At 42.8% G+C, this 15767-nt stretch overlaps 1 protein-coding gene across 6 annotated transcripts; it reads left to right on the plus strand.

Annotated features, from left to right (window-relative positions):
• The first annotated feature begins 260 nt into the window (after window positions 1–260).
• On the plus strand, window positions 261–14834 carry tfap2b (transcription factor AP-2 beta). 6 transcript variants are annotated; one of them, XM_069686682.1, is made up of 7 exons: window positions 261–308; window positions 2384–2845; window positions 4235–4295; window positions 5318–5537; window positions 5858–5976; window positions 7136–7277; window positions 13526–14834. In XM_069686682.1, the coding sequence occupies exons 1-7, from the start codon at window positions 261–263 to the stop codon at window positions 13815–13817; spliced, it is 1344 nt and encodes a 447-aa protein (XP_069542783.1). In that variant the 3' UTR covers window positions 13818–14834. The 6 variants fall into 6 exon arrangements, with proteins under 6 accessions (XP_069542783.1, XP_069542775.1, XP_069542766.1 ...); XM_069686674.1 differs by having other exon boundaries at window positions 4235–4290; window positions 5307–5537; XM_069686665.1 differs by having other exon boundaries at window positions 4235–4289.
• The last annotated feature ends 933 nt before the right edge of the window (window positions 14835–15767 follow it).

The raw sequence follows: 15767 nt of genomic DNA on the forward strand, positions 1-15767 counted from the left end.
TTGCTCTCCTCCTACACGGATGCCGGAGTCTAGCTCCTCTTAACAGTAGTGGAGTCTTTGCAGGGTTTCCCCCATTCACAAAGCCCGCCTGACTCTATACAGAGAGAGAGAGAGAGAGAGGGAGAGAGAGGGAGAGAGAGAGAGAGGGAGAGAGAGGGAGAGGGAGAGAGAGAGAGAGAGAGAGAGAGAGAGAGAGAGAGAGATGAGACTTCCCCTCCTCACTTGGCTGCATTCGGTTTACCGACACCGGAGAAGCGACCATGCTGTGGAAACTAGTGGAGAATGTCAAGTATGAAGATATTTACGAGGTAACGTGACTGTGTGTGTGTGCGTGTGCGTGAGGGGAGCAGTTATTAGACGTGTTTTGTTTAGGGGGAAATTAAGTGTTAGACACGGTTAAGATAAGTGAGGAGTTTGTGCAGGAGGCTGAAGGGCCTGTTAGTCTGTCATATGTACCTGTTAGTGTGGACTGGAGGAGGTTGGAGCACATCTTTACTCCGTTTAGAAGGAAATTTAGCTCATTTATGCTAAAAATAATTATATTGTTTAATGTTTTAATCTGTGAGTTTGGTGTAAATAATTTTTTTAACGGGGTAAAATGTAAAAAAAGAAAAAGAAAAAAGAGGAATAAACTCTTTTTTAAAATAATTGGGATTTATTTTAAATATGGCTGATCGCTTTTTGACTAAATTTATATTTAAATTGATCTAAAACTTTGAATTTTTTTAAATAATTCCAGCACTAAAAATATTTAAAGAAAGATATGTACAAGTAGACCTGCGGTGGTGCAAAAACATGTGTTCGAAATAATAATAAATAATAATAATAATGATAAGGAAGGAATGTGTGATTTTAGATATTAAAATAAAACATACATCACTAAAGAATCGCGAGGTCAGAGGACGATGCTGTGTGTCAGAAGTATGTAAATCATTTGGCTTTCATCCCAGAACAATAATTTTTATAAACGAGCGAAGGGAAGGGGAGAAATACCGCCGCGCGCGGGGGCGAAGTCCTGCTTCGGCTCGCGCTGAATGGGCTCGAGCACAAAGCGAGGAGGAGAAAAAAAAAAAAAAAGGGCAGCTCGAGAGGGCCCCTCGGCTCAGCCCGGTGGGAAACCCCTTGTCTCGTGCCGCACATGGCTTTTCTCCCACGGCGCGAGGGAGGGCAGGCTGTGTGATGTTGTTAAACAAGTCAAGCAAGAGGGCAAAGAGGGCTACAATATAAAGTTTAATCGCTTCTTTTGACTCGTGACACCGTTCACACGAGCCCCGCGTGCGCCCTGTAGTGTCTCGGGTGTGTGTATTTTTTTTTTTTAGCAGGCTAATAAAAGGCAGCTGCAGCAGAACAGGACAGACCTTTTATTTTGGAGGGGTGTTGTTTTGGAAGGCTGGAGTTTATGTGAAATGTCTGTGTTGACTTCTGCTCGTGTATCTCATCCTCATCTTTGTGTGCGCGAGGCTGACCCTGCTTGTTTCAGTGTCATGGTTCACTCAGCTTCACAGGAATCACTGTTTGCTTTGTTCCCCACAAACTTGACTTATATTGGTTTTTATGACGTCAAAGTCCTCGCGCCGAAGTGTCTCCAAAGGCAACAAAGTGTGCTTTTTCCTGTGTCAGGTTCTGCTCATAAAAAGACCCCAAAGTGTGTATTTTTTTGTGATGGGAGGGGGGAGTCCTCACGGGTCTTGTCCCCCTGTTTCGCTCTCTCCCTCTCCTCTTTCTATCTCCTGCTGCTCGCGCCTCGTTTCGGCTCTCCACGGAATTTAAACGTCACTCACGGTTGCGCGAGAGGCTTCACGCTCCGTGTGTCGCCCAGTCCCCCTGCCTCGCGCACATTAATATTCCTGTAAGTCTCAGTCATGAATAACAATTACACCGAGTACCGGGGGTAGAGGCGGAGGCTCGGTGCTCACAGTCAGAGCGGCGGCAGCTCCGGGCGGAGGAAGGTTCAGTGCCGAGCCTGCAGACTCACACCAGCTGCTTTAACCTGGAATGAGCCTGGTTATCCCGGTCCAGCACGGTCTTTACTATCCAGCTGTTTTAGCCTGAGCACGCTCGTGACAGCAGCAGACGGCTTACAGATGTTAGTTCACTCCTACTCCACTGCGGTGAGTTTGTTTCCTCACAGTGTGTTTCTGTGGACATTGTAAGGAAGTTTCGTTGTGACACGTTTTAAATGAGGCTGTAATCTTTTTCCTCCAGGCTTTTATTTTGTAGAGATTCAGAGGCAGGTTGGCTCCTTTGGCTTCATCACCAGAGGCACTGCTCTCTAACACATGCAGCTCAGTCCTGGGCCTCCATGTGCTCTGGTTTTGTTCAAATGGTTCAACTTTCTCCTTCAGCAAACAGCTCATTTAAATCTTCTTTCCCCCTCTTCAAGGACCGGCATGACGGTGTCTCGAGCCACAGCTCGCGCCTGTCCCAGCTGGGCTCGGTGTCGCACGCGGGACCCTACTCCAGCGCGCCTCCGCTGTCTCACGCGCCCTCCTCGGACTTCCAGCCTCCCTACTTCCCGCCGCCCTACCAGCCGCTCGCTCACTACCAGAGCCAGGACCCGTACTCCCACGTCAGCGACCCGTACTCCCTGAACTCGCTGCACCAGAGCCAGCAGGGCGCGTGGGGGGCGCGGCAGCGGCAGGATGTGACCGGAGACCGGATGGAGAGCTCCGGTCTGCTGGCTCAGCCCCGGGCCTCGCTGCCGCAGCTGTCCGGGCTGGACCCGCGGCGGGACTACGGAGGCGTGAGGCGGCCTGATGTGCTGCTGCACTCCGCTCACCCGGGACTGGATTCCGGGATGGGAGACGGGCTGCTGCACGGGCTGCACGGGATGGAGGACGTTCAGGTGAGTCAGAGATCACAGCTGACACTTGAACTTGGGTTAAAGTTATTTATGATCAAAGTCCAACTAAGATGTTTTTTTGTTTGTTTGTGAAAATCAGATTTTTAAAGAAATCAGGATTTTATCGAAGATAAAAAAAAGGTCCGTCTGACAAAATCCATCTGCAATTTTAGTACAATTTATTGTGAATTATTTCACCAGCAGATATAAAATGTCACCGTTTTAATCCTGAATTTAACTATTTCCGTTTAATATAAAAACACTTTTATGCTTCATTTAAAATATCTACTAGGTTGCATGGAAGAATATAAGTAAATACGCACCTTATTCCTGTTTTAAATGTAATTTATTTATCTGAATTAAAATGAAAAATATCAAATAAATGCATATATTCAAAGAATGTGATCGGTAATAGTTGACAGTCGTCCTCTTCATTGTCTCCGCGTGTTTCCGGTTCCTTCAGACCTGAGGTCAGTGAACTCAGCAGCTCCCTGAGGGCTGGACTCTCCGCAGCTGCAGCCTGAACGCAAATGGCCCACAGCTAAGCGATCTGTCTGCGGAGACCTGAGACGACTTCTTCTTCTGTGATCAGAAGATGCTGATAAAATGACTGGGCTTAAATGTTGCTAAATTTAAATATCCATTAACTGCGATAATTATTAAAGAGAGACTGAAATTTCTGCAATATTTTATTAACTGTACACGCAGAGAAATCGCCTTTTTTTGTTCTTTAACCTGAAATATTACAGGTCTTTTTTATTATAGCCCTCTTATTAGCTCCTGCTGTCTTTTAATCGCTTTTATATTTGGTCAACAAGATGTTGTTTCTGTTAAGGTGCAAAACACACAAACACAAGCTCGCGAGGACTCTGAAACAGACTTTATATTCAGCTGTGTAGGATCTCATCTCCTCCTCGCGCCCCCCCTCAGGGCTCCACCATCGCGAATTGTTTCCCATTTAACCTCCACAATAGATTCTCATTTCTGGCTCTCAGTATTTGTGTCACGCATTTATTAACCCCGGAAAATTTGTTTGAACAAAATTCTTTGTTTTTGCACGAGCGCGCAGCAAATTACGGCGACATCAGGTCTGTTTAGGAGGGAATTTATCTCGCGGGGTGACGGATGAGATTGATGAACGAGGGTTCAGATTTGTGAGAGCAGCTTCCTTTATGAGCCGTGATGAATAAAAGAGGAGATGGGTTATAAAGCAGTTTTGTTTGCTCTGTGGAAACAAACAACGTAAATATGTTGTTGCTTTTTGAGCCCTGAAATTAACCTGGCAGGTTTTTGGAGTTTATCTGCAGGATATTTTCTTTCCTTTTACAGTTTTTACTTCCTTGTATTAAGAAGATTATAATAATTATTGTGCATTTATATTTGTTCTAACAGACTATTGATGACACCAACGGAACCAACATCCTGGATCAATCAGTAATTAAGAAAGGTGAGAGCAAAACACACACACACACACACACACACACACACACACACACACACACACACACACACACACAGGTCTGCCTCTGCTCTCAGTTATCTTTCCAACAATCCAAATGTAACAATAAGATACGAAAAAAATACGTAAATATCAAATATAACTTACTCGTTTTTGATTGGTTGGAAATAAAAGGTGTTTCTGGGTTTGTTTAGACTCTGAACCGTTACATAATTGTTTCTTATTCTTGATGTGATGTTTATAATTTGTTGCATGTGGAACTGCAGCCTCCCACATAACAAAAAGGAAACGTACTTGGTCCTAATTTGGCCCAGAAGCTACTTCTCTCCGCGTTTCCGGCTGTTAAATGCGTGTTTGGGTGTCCAGGAGCGAGGGGTTGAAAGGCGGGTTAACGATCCCCGTATATTGACTGGCAGGCAGTGTGTCGCTGACAGGCTGCCACGCTGCCGCTCTGATGATGTGCGGTGATTTAGTTACGGGATGTTGAGTGACTGAGCTCCCCGCGGGGCATTTAAGCCGCTGATGTAATAAATGGCACCGCTCACGGAGATCTCGTGAGCTCGTTTAGAGCTAATCTGCGGTATTATCCCCCGTGGAGCCATCAAAACCCCCTCGCACTGGCCCCTACGCATGCATGCACGAGGATGGCTGGCTTTTTTTTTAAAGACGCTATTAGCGCGAGCATTAACACGCGGGATGAAGGAGCATCCAGAGCTGGCTGGTGGGAGTTAAACCGGCCGTGGAGGAAAGACAGGGAGGTGGTTAATGCGATTTGAGAGCGCGAGCCAATCAACAATCGATAATATTGTAATGAGAATGTCGCGCGACATTAAATAACAGCAAATGCCCGGCGCGTGGGGGCTTCATTAGGCCTGGGCCGCCCTCTGAGCGCGCGCGCGCGGGCTCAAACACTGAGCAAAGTTTGACAGAGGAAAGAGAAAGACGTCATTCTGAGATTAAACACTAAAACTGTCCCGTTTTCTTTTTTAAAGAACGACTATTTCTGCCTCTTTCAGTCCCCATGCCCCCCAAGAACATGGGCTCTCTGATGCTCGGCAAGGACGGCCTGATCGGAGGAGTGACCGTGAACATAAACGAGGTGTTCTGCTCGGTACCGGGCCGCCTGTCGCTGCTCAGCTCCACCTCCAAGTACAAAGTGACCGTAGGGGAGGTGCAGAGACGACTGTCCCCGCCCGAGTGCCTCAACGCCTCCCTGTTGGGGGGCGTGCTGAGAAGGTACGACTTAGGAAGAAGAAAAAACGAAGAAGCTTGTGGCTGCTTAAATATGCAGGGGGTGTATTAATTAAAGCCTGAGCTGTATGGAAAGCCTCAGTATCTGTGCCATCCACCACCCAGACTCTACTTAATGTTAACGAACTCTCAGGAGACAAAGTGGAGCCCAAGCTGCTCACTACACTTTAATAAAGTCTCCAAACTCTGGAGCCAATATTGGTCATTTATTAGGCTAAGTGTAACGATCTATCAGAGGGATTTTTTTTTTATGTTATGAAAATATTTGTGTCCTGTAAATGTAAAAGTGTCTTTTGTTTCTGCAGAGCAAAGTCCAAAAACGGAGGGAAGTGTCTGCGAGAAAAGCTGGAGAAGATCGGGCTGAATTTACCTGCCGGAAGACGCAAAGCTGCCAACGTCACATTACTCACGTCTCTAGTAGAAGGTGAATGAGTCAGTGTTTTCACTCCATGAATGTACCGCAGAGACAGACTCTTTACTCTGCCAGAGGGAAATGTGAAAGACTTAAGAAATCAAACTGTTTATCTGACGCTGTTTGACGTCCAACAAAAGTTATGTGGGCCAAAATCTGAGTGCAAAGGTCATGACCTTCCAGTCTGAAATGATAATGTTTGTGTTCATTAAGAGGTGGAAAAAAAAACAGTTGTCAGGAAAATGATTGTTTAATATTGACCAAGTGGAGACATTAAAGTGTTAATTAGATTAATAAATACACTGATTACAGGCTGCAGTTTGGGCCTTCCTCGTTAAATGGCATGATTTTCACTATCTATAGCCCTATTTTCCATATAGGGCTTGTTTCTATGCATATAACCTAAAATAATAGGCAAGTTAAGTGTGATAGGATAAAATTATTTACATTTTTCAAACGTAGTTCAAATATTTTAAACTAATCTGTAATTTGCTAATCTGCTCAAAAATCATTTAGCAACATAAACGTAACATAAAATAAGTCACTTATTAGACATTTGATACTTTTATTTTGTAATTTTTTAGGTGTTATCTTCACTATTTCCTACGAAAGGCATAATTAAAATAGCAGCAGGTAATTTGCACAATTAAACATGAAGGATTTCATCACTTCCGTTTTTGTTTCATGGCCTTCAGTTAATGCTAACACTCTTATTGTTCTTTCCTTTATTTCGCTGTTTGTGTGTCTTATTGTGAGCTTTTATTTTGTAGTAGTTGTCGACTGTTATTGACGACTTACGGCAGAAATGTGTTATAACCTGCCCAGTGGAAAAACTCGCTCATTAGCTCTTCCGGGACATTTACACTGATGTGTAAACTACAGTGTTGATTAACGTGCATTTTCAGTGTAAAATAAATAAGTTAATAATTAAATAAAACAGTTTTTGCGTCCGCTGACAGGACGACAGGAGGGTACATAGTGCGCAAAATGATGACGTCTCATTATTTAATATCTCCTGAGACAACCCGGAAATACGTTAACACCGCTCATCAGCCTAATTGATAATTATTACAACGGAAAGACAAATTTGTTTTTTAACCCTCTCTGTAACTTTATTGTCCATCTATATTTAAACTGACTTGACACCGTCTCTGTATCTCCCCCCCTCCAGGTGAAGCGGTCCACCTGGCCCGGGATTTCGGTTACATCTGCGAGACGGAGTTCCCCACCAAAGCCGTGAGCGAGTACCTCAACCGGCAGCACGCGGACCCCAACGAGCTGCACGCGCGGAAAAACATGCTGCTGGCGACAAAGTGAGTGTGACGGAGCGTTTGATTAGATTCTGTCCCCTCGTAGTCTTTACAGTGTGTGTGTCATATAGACGATATTATACATGTTGGCAGTGTAGCACATAGGGAGATACAATGGTAATGAGATTATACCATAAAACGAGCTCTTCTTGAATAATTTAAAGGAGGAATGTAAACATTTAGACACATTTAACCAGAGCAGAACTTTATGGAAAATAAGACGAATAAAGATCAGGATTAGCAGCTGATGTTCTCCTGTTTAAACGTCCCGGAAACAGCCACACAGTTCTCGCTATAAATCTCCTCTTTTGATGTGATTTGTAGCTCCAGGATTGCTGCTTTTTATTGCTGTTGAACTATCTAACTATCATACAAAGGGTTAAAAAAAGGGCCAATATTCTCCTGCAAGTATAAGTACATTTGTGATGAGTGAAATTATTATGAAATTAAACTCCCTCATCTTCTCGGGGCCTCTATGGCTCCTCTCAGGGCCTCTCCCTCAGGGTGCAAACCTCTCATACCCCCCTCTCTCTTTATTACACTCAGTCTGTTATAGTGAACATGGCAGTGACATTTGTAAAGCAGAGGCAGATTTTCCTAATGAAACATGTTGAACTGGATTTGGATGTAAGCTGTAGTGAAAAGGCTGATTGAAAAAATGCCTTATAGGAAAAATTAGGATGTTTAAATTCAGTCACATTAAAGTGAGAAGCAGCAGGGCATCAATTTTGACATTCAACACGATGTCATCACTTTGTATGCAGCTGCACACATCTTTACAAGCTTCTCATTCCGCAGACCTTTAACCTTTAGCTCAGGTATAAATGAACCGTATGTGCCTTAAACAGCTTACAGACATTATAAAACATGAGCTGTGAGCTGCTAATGTATGTTTGACCTCTGCTTCTGCTCTTTAAAGTGATGCATTTTTACTAGAACTGCTCGTAAAGTTACTTTTATTAATCCATTTTTACGGCAGTTAAACTGTGGGATTGAATCAAGGATGGTGTGATTAGCTTTAGCACTCAGGAGATTACTTTAAAGTAACCAGGCGAGCAGAGGTGATTTGGAGTTTAAAAATGTGAATTAAATTACTCTGGATTTTTGCCTATTTTTACCCTGACAAAAAAGAAATCTGCTAAATTATTATTATCAGCATTTATTTCCCTGAATGATGATTTTATGGACAGAAAAGGAATTGAATCAAGGATTGTCTGATTAGCTTTAGCACAACATATTTAACCAGGCAGGCAGAGGTGATTTGGATTTAAGAATGTGAATTTAATCTGAGACTTTATTTTGTTCAAGGTAAAAACAGGCAAAAATCCTTCTTCTAGTCTGATCTGGTGTCCGTTTATCCCCCTGAATGACGGTTTTCTTGACATAAAGGTGGAATTAGAGCAAAGATTATGTGATTAGCTTTAGCAAGCAAGCTACGTAGATTTATTGGGGGAAACCACAGTAGTAGAGGTGTTGTTGACTTAAAAATGATTATAAAATCTAAGAATTCATTTGGATTTTCTCCTTGACAAAAAGAAAAACGTCTGCTAAATTATTCTATGTCCCTTTATTCTCCTGAATGACGGTTTTCTAGACAAAAAGGTGGGAATTCAAAGATCATCTGATTAGCTTTTGCAACCGAGCTATGTAGATTTCTTTAATGAGACCAGGGTAGTAGAGGTTAGGTGCTGCAGGTTTAAAAATGTGAATTAAATCTGAGATTTATTTTTTAGCTTTACATAAAGAAACACTTCTGCCAATGAATCATTAGTTCCATCCAGTCTGTTTTTACTCCCCTGAATGATGGATTTCTGGGCGAAAAGGTTGCATGCAGAGCGAGCAGAGGTGATTTGAGTTTAAAAATGTGAATGAAAACTGAGACTTTATTTTGTTTATGGTGAAAATAAGCTAAAGTCCTTCTTCCCAGTAATGAGTAGTGCTTTTTTTATGTGCGTTTATCCCCCTGAATGATGATTTTTTTTTAGATAAAAAGGTTTGACTTGAATCAAAGATTGTCTGATTAGATTTAACAACCAAGCTATATTGATTTAATTCATATTTTTAAATCCACAACACCTCTGCTACCCTGGTTTCCTTACATCGATCTGAGAATTAATCTGGATTTTCACCTATTTTTAGTTTTACATAAGAAAAACTAATTATTTGTCCCATTCAGTGTCCATTTTTTTCTCCTAAAAACTCATTTTTTTCTGGATAAAACAGTTGGAATTGAATCAAGGATTGTCTGATTAGCTTTAGCCACCGAGCTACATAGATTACTTTAAGGAAACCAGCTAGTAGGAGTTATGGATTAAAAAATTTATTTTTACCTATTTTTACCTTAAAAATTAGAATAACTTCTAAAAAATTAATTAATAGTCCCATTTAGTCTATTTACTCCCCTGAATGATGATATTTTTTCAGGACTAAAACGTTGGGATTTAATGAAGCATCGTCTGTTTAGCTTTAGCACTCCGCAAATGTAGATTCCTTTAAAGCAACCAGGCATAAAAAGTGATGAGTCGTCTGATTTGATGTCCGTTTATCCCCCTGAATGAAGGTTTTCTGGACATAAAGGTCTGGATTGAATCAAAGATCGTCTGATCAGCTTTAGCAACCGAGCTACGTAGCTTTCTTTAAGGCTAGCAGAGGTGTTGTGGATTTAAAAATGAGGATTAAATCTGATAATGAATGTGGATTTTTATTTATTTTTACCTTGAACCAAAAAAAACCCTTCTTCCCAGTAATGAGTAGTCAGATTTTATGTGTGTTTATCCCGAGTGATTATTTTCTGGACAACAACGTTGGAATTGAATTAAGGATGGTGTGATTAGCTTTAGCCACCAAGAACTAAGAGCAGGGTAGAGGAGGAGATTTGTGTTTAAAACAAGGATTTAATTCCAGAGTTATTTTGGATTTTTGATATTTTTACCTTCAAAAAAAAAAAAAAGATTCTTCCCAGTAACGAGTAGTCTGATTTTATGTGCGTTTAGGCCCCTGAATGACAAGAAGGTTGCAAAAGAATGGAGGATTGTCTGATTAGCTTCAGCACTAAGGAAGCTTAGATTTCTTTAAGGAAGAAATCAATAATTTTGGATTAAATTATGGAAATATTTTGGATTTTCACCTGTTTTTACATTGACCGAAAAGAAAAACTAGACAGCTTATTCATTAAATCTCATTCTGTGTCTGTTTGCTCCTCTGAATGATGGACTTCTCGGCGTAAAGGTTGCGAGCAGAGCTGTAACCCACCTCACAAAGATCCCTTCAGGAAGCTTGTATTTTTAGCTTGCATAAATAGTTGCAGTCTGCTGGCCTGCGCTGCATAAACCATCTGCCTGTGTGTGTGCATATCAATGTACTCAGTGTGTACGGTGTGTTCGGGGGTGGTTGTTTGATGCTCAGATTCAAACCTGTTCCAATACTGTGTGTCGGTGCTGCCTGTTAGAAATTCATTATTTAGCAGTGAAGTGTTTCAAGTCGTCAGAAAACAACAGCGAGGGCCGCGAGTGTAGCCCGGGGAGGCGGCTTCTCCTCTCTACTCCCCTAACCCCAGCTGGGCTCGGCCCGCACAGCCTGTCACTCATTTGCTGCAGCTCTGCCCTAAGGCCGCGACAGGGTGTGTGTGTGTGTGTGTGTGTGTGGGGCGTGCAAATCTGAAAGAGGGGGAAAGAAGGAGAGAGAGAGAGAGAGAGGCGTCTCTTGAATATAAAATGTGGGCCTGAAACCAGAGGATGATTTGCTGAAATTTAACAAGGAGAGCGAGGTGAAGAAGGATTTTCTTTTCTCTGTGCATTTATTGCTTTAAATCCATCCTGAAAAAATGTAATTCATATGTAGACCTCTTGTTTTTAATGACAGTAATTAGCAGTTAAAGATTTACTCTTCATATTTAGGCCACAAACCACAGTTTCGCTTCATTTTCAGGACTTAATATCCAGTGTTTCGGGACAATTTTTAAATATATGATTTCTTGGTATACGCTACATTTCTAGCAGCATTTGGCAGGTCAAACACTGCGCATTGTATTTGCATTTTGTATTCAGCATTTGCCGCTTTCTTGAAGATAATTTGTGAAGCACAAGTTGTATAATCCCAAATCGAGTTGGCGTTTGAGGTTCCAACGGAGTCTGAGTCAGGCGGAAAAAGTTGACTCCGTTTTGAGTGTCAGAAACGAGGCCAAGCTGTGTTTTTAAAGGAAATTCTACTTTTAAAAAAAGTATCAAAGAGGTAAAAACTTCTTCACAGACAGTAGCTTCAGTATGCCAGGATAAAATTCCTCCAGAAGGCATTTGTTGGGAATTATATAGTTTGAATGTAGAGTTTGCTGCCACTCTGTCCAGGTGAAGGTGTCCTGTAGCAGCTGATTGCATCAACTTTTCTGAGACTGTTTTCCAAAAGCATTCTGGGAAATATAAAGAAATAATTCAGGTGCAAGAAGAGGAAGGCTGAGAGCCTGAACATTGTGTGTAAAGAGGATTTATAAAGTCATAGAGGCTGATATAGTTTGCCTTTAAAGTGCAGCTGAAATAAGTGCAAACAAAAGGGTTAACACACTTCTGCTGTAAATATCCTGATGATGTAGATTTAAAGAGACAGGAAGTGTTTTAGAAATGGTCCAAACAGACCTCGTCTGTAAGACTTTCATCAGTCTGGATTTCATGCTGGTCTTTACCCTGTATAATGCTCATTACAACCGGAACAATAACGCTCTTCTGGATGAATCAGTGCTTCTGCTTTCTGAGTGACTAAACTGCTGCTACTACAGTTTTACATGTGCTGCAGAGCACTTAAGAAAGAAGCGTTCAGAGTTATTGTGATTTGGTGGAGACAACATGGTTATACAGATATGTGTGTCCTGATATATTGCGCTATAGGATGAATTACATCACTATTTCAATCTGCACAGAAAAGAAAAGAAATTCTAACAAACACTGAAATGTTATTAATTAGTGTTGCCAGACCAAGGCCTCTGGATGCTTCAACCAATCAGAGCAACAGAACCTGTCATGTAGCAGAAGGCTGCTAGGCTAGGAAGCTAGTTCCACTTCTAACTGCTTCTAGTCATTATTGTATACTATGGAGACCGACAAGGGCAATCCCGCTGCAAGTGCCCAAACGGTTTCCATTAGAAGGAACAAGCTGCAAAGTTCAAAAACACATGCAAAAGTCCAAAACAAACGCAGCAACGAAAACATGCTACAAAAAGCTGAATGAAACGTGCTGCAAATACAGAAACGAGCGCTTCCGTTGTGTTGACAGGATTTGCAGCGTTTGCGCATGTTTTTGTGTTTCTGACTTGATCGTTCCAGCGCGATCGCGCTTGTCGACCATTGTAATATACAGCTGTTGGCATGACATGATCATGTGGCAACCATTAAACATTTGTATGCAACGTAACCTACCACCCAGTCTGTTCATAGTGCTATGTACTGGTTTGACCATGTGCCGGGGTGCCAGTTAGGTTGCAGCCTAACAATACTGATGTCAGGGTTTGAGTCAGTATCTTTTTCTTGTAAAAGTCAACTGTACAAAAGGTCCCGAGCAACAACAAAAACGCACAACAATGAAGCACAACAGAGTAAACTCAATTTAAATGGGTTGTTATTTCAAAAAGGAACAAAGACAGAAGAAAAGCGCTCCTTCCAGTCCGTGATTTTACTACAACTCAAAAATAATGTAGCAAGGATCCATAGCCTGTTCAGTTCAGTTCAGTGTATTCAAACGCAAAACAACATTGAAGTTCAATGAGAGGAAAAAGTTAAGAAACAAAATAGTTCATCTTGGTTGTTGCCTCAATAGCACTTGAACCCGCCCCTTATTAGTTAAATGGTTGTGATGGGCCCGACCTGAATCTGGTCAGACAGAAATCTGTCTGAACAGGAGGAACAAGATGCACCTGCCAGAGCAAATAAAACATGAGCTAGTACTGGTTGGATATTGGCCACTTGTGTTGCTCAGTTTGGCTGCAGTTTGATCTTTAGATTTCAGACAACTTCACGACGTGTTGACGTTTTTACACGCCACTACAGGCTTTTGTTGCAATAGCAGGTGTAGTAGAGGAGACAGCTGTGGGAGTATTGGTTTTCCGAGAGTTTGATATCTCGTATTAGAAAGTCTGAACCCTCCATTTAATTAGCAGTTGTAACGTGACAGACGTTGGAACAGTTAAAGCGGAAGAAGTAGCTATTTTGGTGAAATCCTAAACAGTTCCCTCCTGACCCTACCTGTTGTGTCTCCTCCCCTTGCAGACAGCTGTGTAAGGAGTTCACAGACCTGCTGGCCCAGGACCGGACTCCCCTGGGAAACTCCCGGCCCAGCCCCATCCTGGAGCCCGGCATCCAGAGCTGCCTCTCCCACTTCTCCTTCATCACGCACGGCTTCGGCTCGCCCGCCATCTGCGCCGCGCTCACCACCCTCCAGAACTACCTCACCGAGGCTCTCAAAGGACTCGACAAGATGTTTCTCAACAACCCGCCCAACAACCGGCACGGGGACGGAGGCAACAAGGCCGGCGACAAAGAGGAGAAGCAGCGGAAATGAAGGAGGGGGATGAAGAGGGGAGGGGGGGCGACGACGGCAAGAGACAGAGGCGTTACAGCGTTACTTCTAGCTTTACACCACTGCCACTGACCTGCCACACACAGGGCCGAGGAGGAGGAGGAGGAGGAAGACACCCGTGGGCCAGTGTCAGAGAGCACAGAGGGATTTTTCATCTGTGTTACGTTCTTTTCATTCCCCCGAGGACATGGTGGTTACTGTGTTACATCCATTACGCTCCCCCTGCCTGCTTCCTGTGAGACTGAGCAGCCAACAAATGACATTACGTGTGTGTGAATGTGAGTGTGTGCTTGTGTTTGTCGGCACCGTAGACTGTATGGAGAAAAAAAAAAAGACGGACGAAGATGGATGACAGACACCCAAAAAAGTGAAGCCAAAACCTCTCTATCGCCCCCTGCTGACTGGCTGCAGTATAGGTCGTAAAGCCCGCCTCCTCCATGTTAACAGGTGGGACATGAGTCAAACTATAAAATCAATACACACATTTTTCTGTCATTATAGTTAGTTCTTATCATGCTGATTTATGTCCAAGTGTTCAGTTTTTTTTAAATAAGTTATTTGATGCTGTAAAAAGAGGGCGTGACCTCATGATTGACAGCTCTGTTGACAAATACGCCTCCTGCTCTGGATTAGCGGAGGAGGGACATCGATGCGGCGGCTCCACCAGTCGAGCTCTAACTGCGCTGACTCTTAACGTCCAAGATGGCAGCGCCCGCTTCAGGGGTATTTTGGCTTCACTTTTACAGCGAGAGGAGGCGGAGTCGCATCGTCCTTCTTTATATACAGCCATTGGTCCTCACACAGAAAAGCATTGTGGGTACGAAGACTTGGTTGATGCGTGTTATATCTGTAAAACAGGTTCGTTCGGTTACTTCACACAGGTACGGGGCTGGAGGTGTTAACTTATGTGTGTAAATATTTATTTATATTAATTTAAATGGATGGTTGTGTAAATAGGTGCACTTTGGAGGAGGAGGCCTATTTATCTGTGATTCGAACGGTGTGTGGGGGAGGAGGGGGGGCGGGGCAGGACTCATCCAGTGTTTTTCTGTTCTTATAGAGCTGTTGTCATGTTGATGATGATGATGGGTAGACATGCTTCTAATTGTCCAGTGATTTCATTTCTATCACATTGATAATAAACCATGTGTTTTATTATGCGAGGTGTGCAGCCGGCGCCTTTTCTCCTGCAGGGAACGAGTCTCACGACAGGGGTCAGAGTTCAGAGGTCAGAGTCACTGTCAGTTCAATCCGTTCAAAATGGTATTCCTTAGCTGAGGGCATTTAACTTATTTCATTAAATATTAAAGTGATAATCTCGAAGATTTTCATTAAAATAAATGTCTGTTAAGTCACTATCTATCGCTGAGTGAGGTAACACAATAGTGACTGAGCCTATGGCCCACTGATGAAAGCCTTTGCATTAGCTGTATATATATTATTATGGACTGCGACTGGGTGGTGACATTTGCATAATAAAATCACAAGCGGTGCCCAGTAAGTGCCGTGTTTTCCATCAGCCAGCAGTGGTTGGTCTGCCAGAGAGGGTAGGCGGAGCTAAACGGCTGCTTTTCCGCTCTCTGCAAGTGTTGCGAGTAAACAGTAATCTACTATGGCTGAACAAACAAAGAAAAGATGGATGACTACAGATACAACTTTACAGTTACAACCGGAGCGAACCGTGGACGTCACACATGCAGCACTGTCTGATATCTGGGAAGTGTGCTCCCACAATTACCGTTTATCACCATAAGGTGGCGCCAAAGAGAACGAAGCTGAGAACTTCGAGATTATACCTTTAAAAATGTTTCCATTTGGATGATTCAAAACAAAATGCAACTCTATAAATGAATGAAAGAGGAATTTGACCCCAACACTGATCCTGTTTTTCTGTTTGATTTCCAATGTGAGGGGTCAGATTTAAAGGAGCTG

The sequence above is a fragment of the Semicossyphus pulcher genome, unplaced genomic scaffold (assembly GCF_022749685.1).
Source record: "Semicossyphus pulcher isolate SPU_LCO1_2020_fin unplaced genomic scaffold, fSemPul1.0.p SCAF_11, whole genome shotgun sequence".
Classification (NCBI taxonomy): Eukaryota; Metazoa; Chordata; class Actinopteri; order Labriformes; family Labridae; genus Semicossyphus; species Semicossyphus pulcher.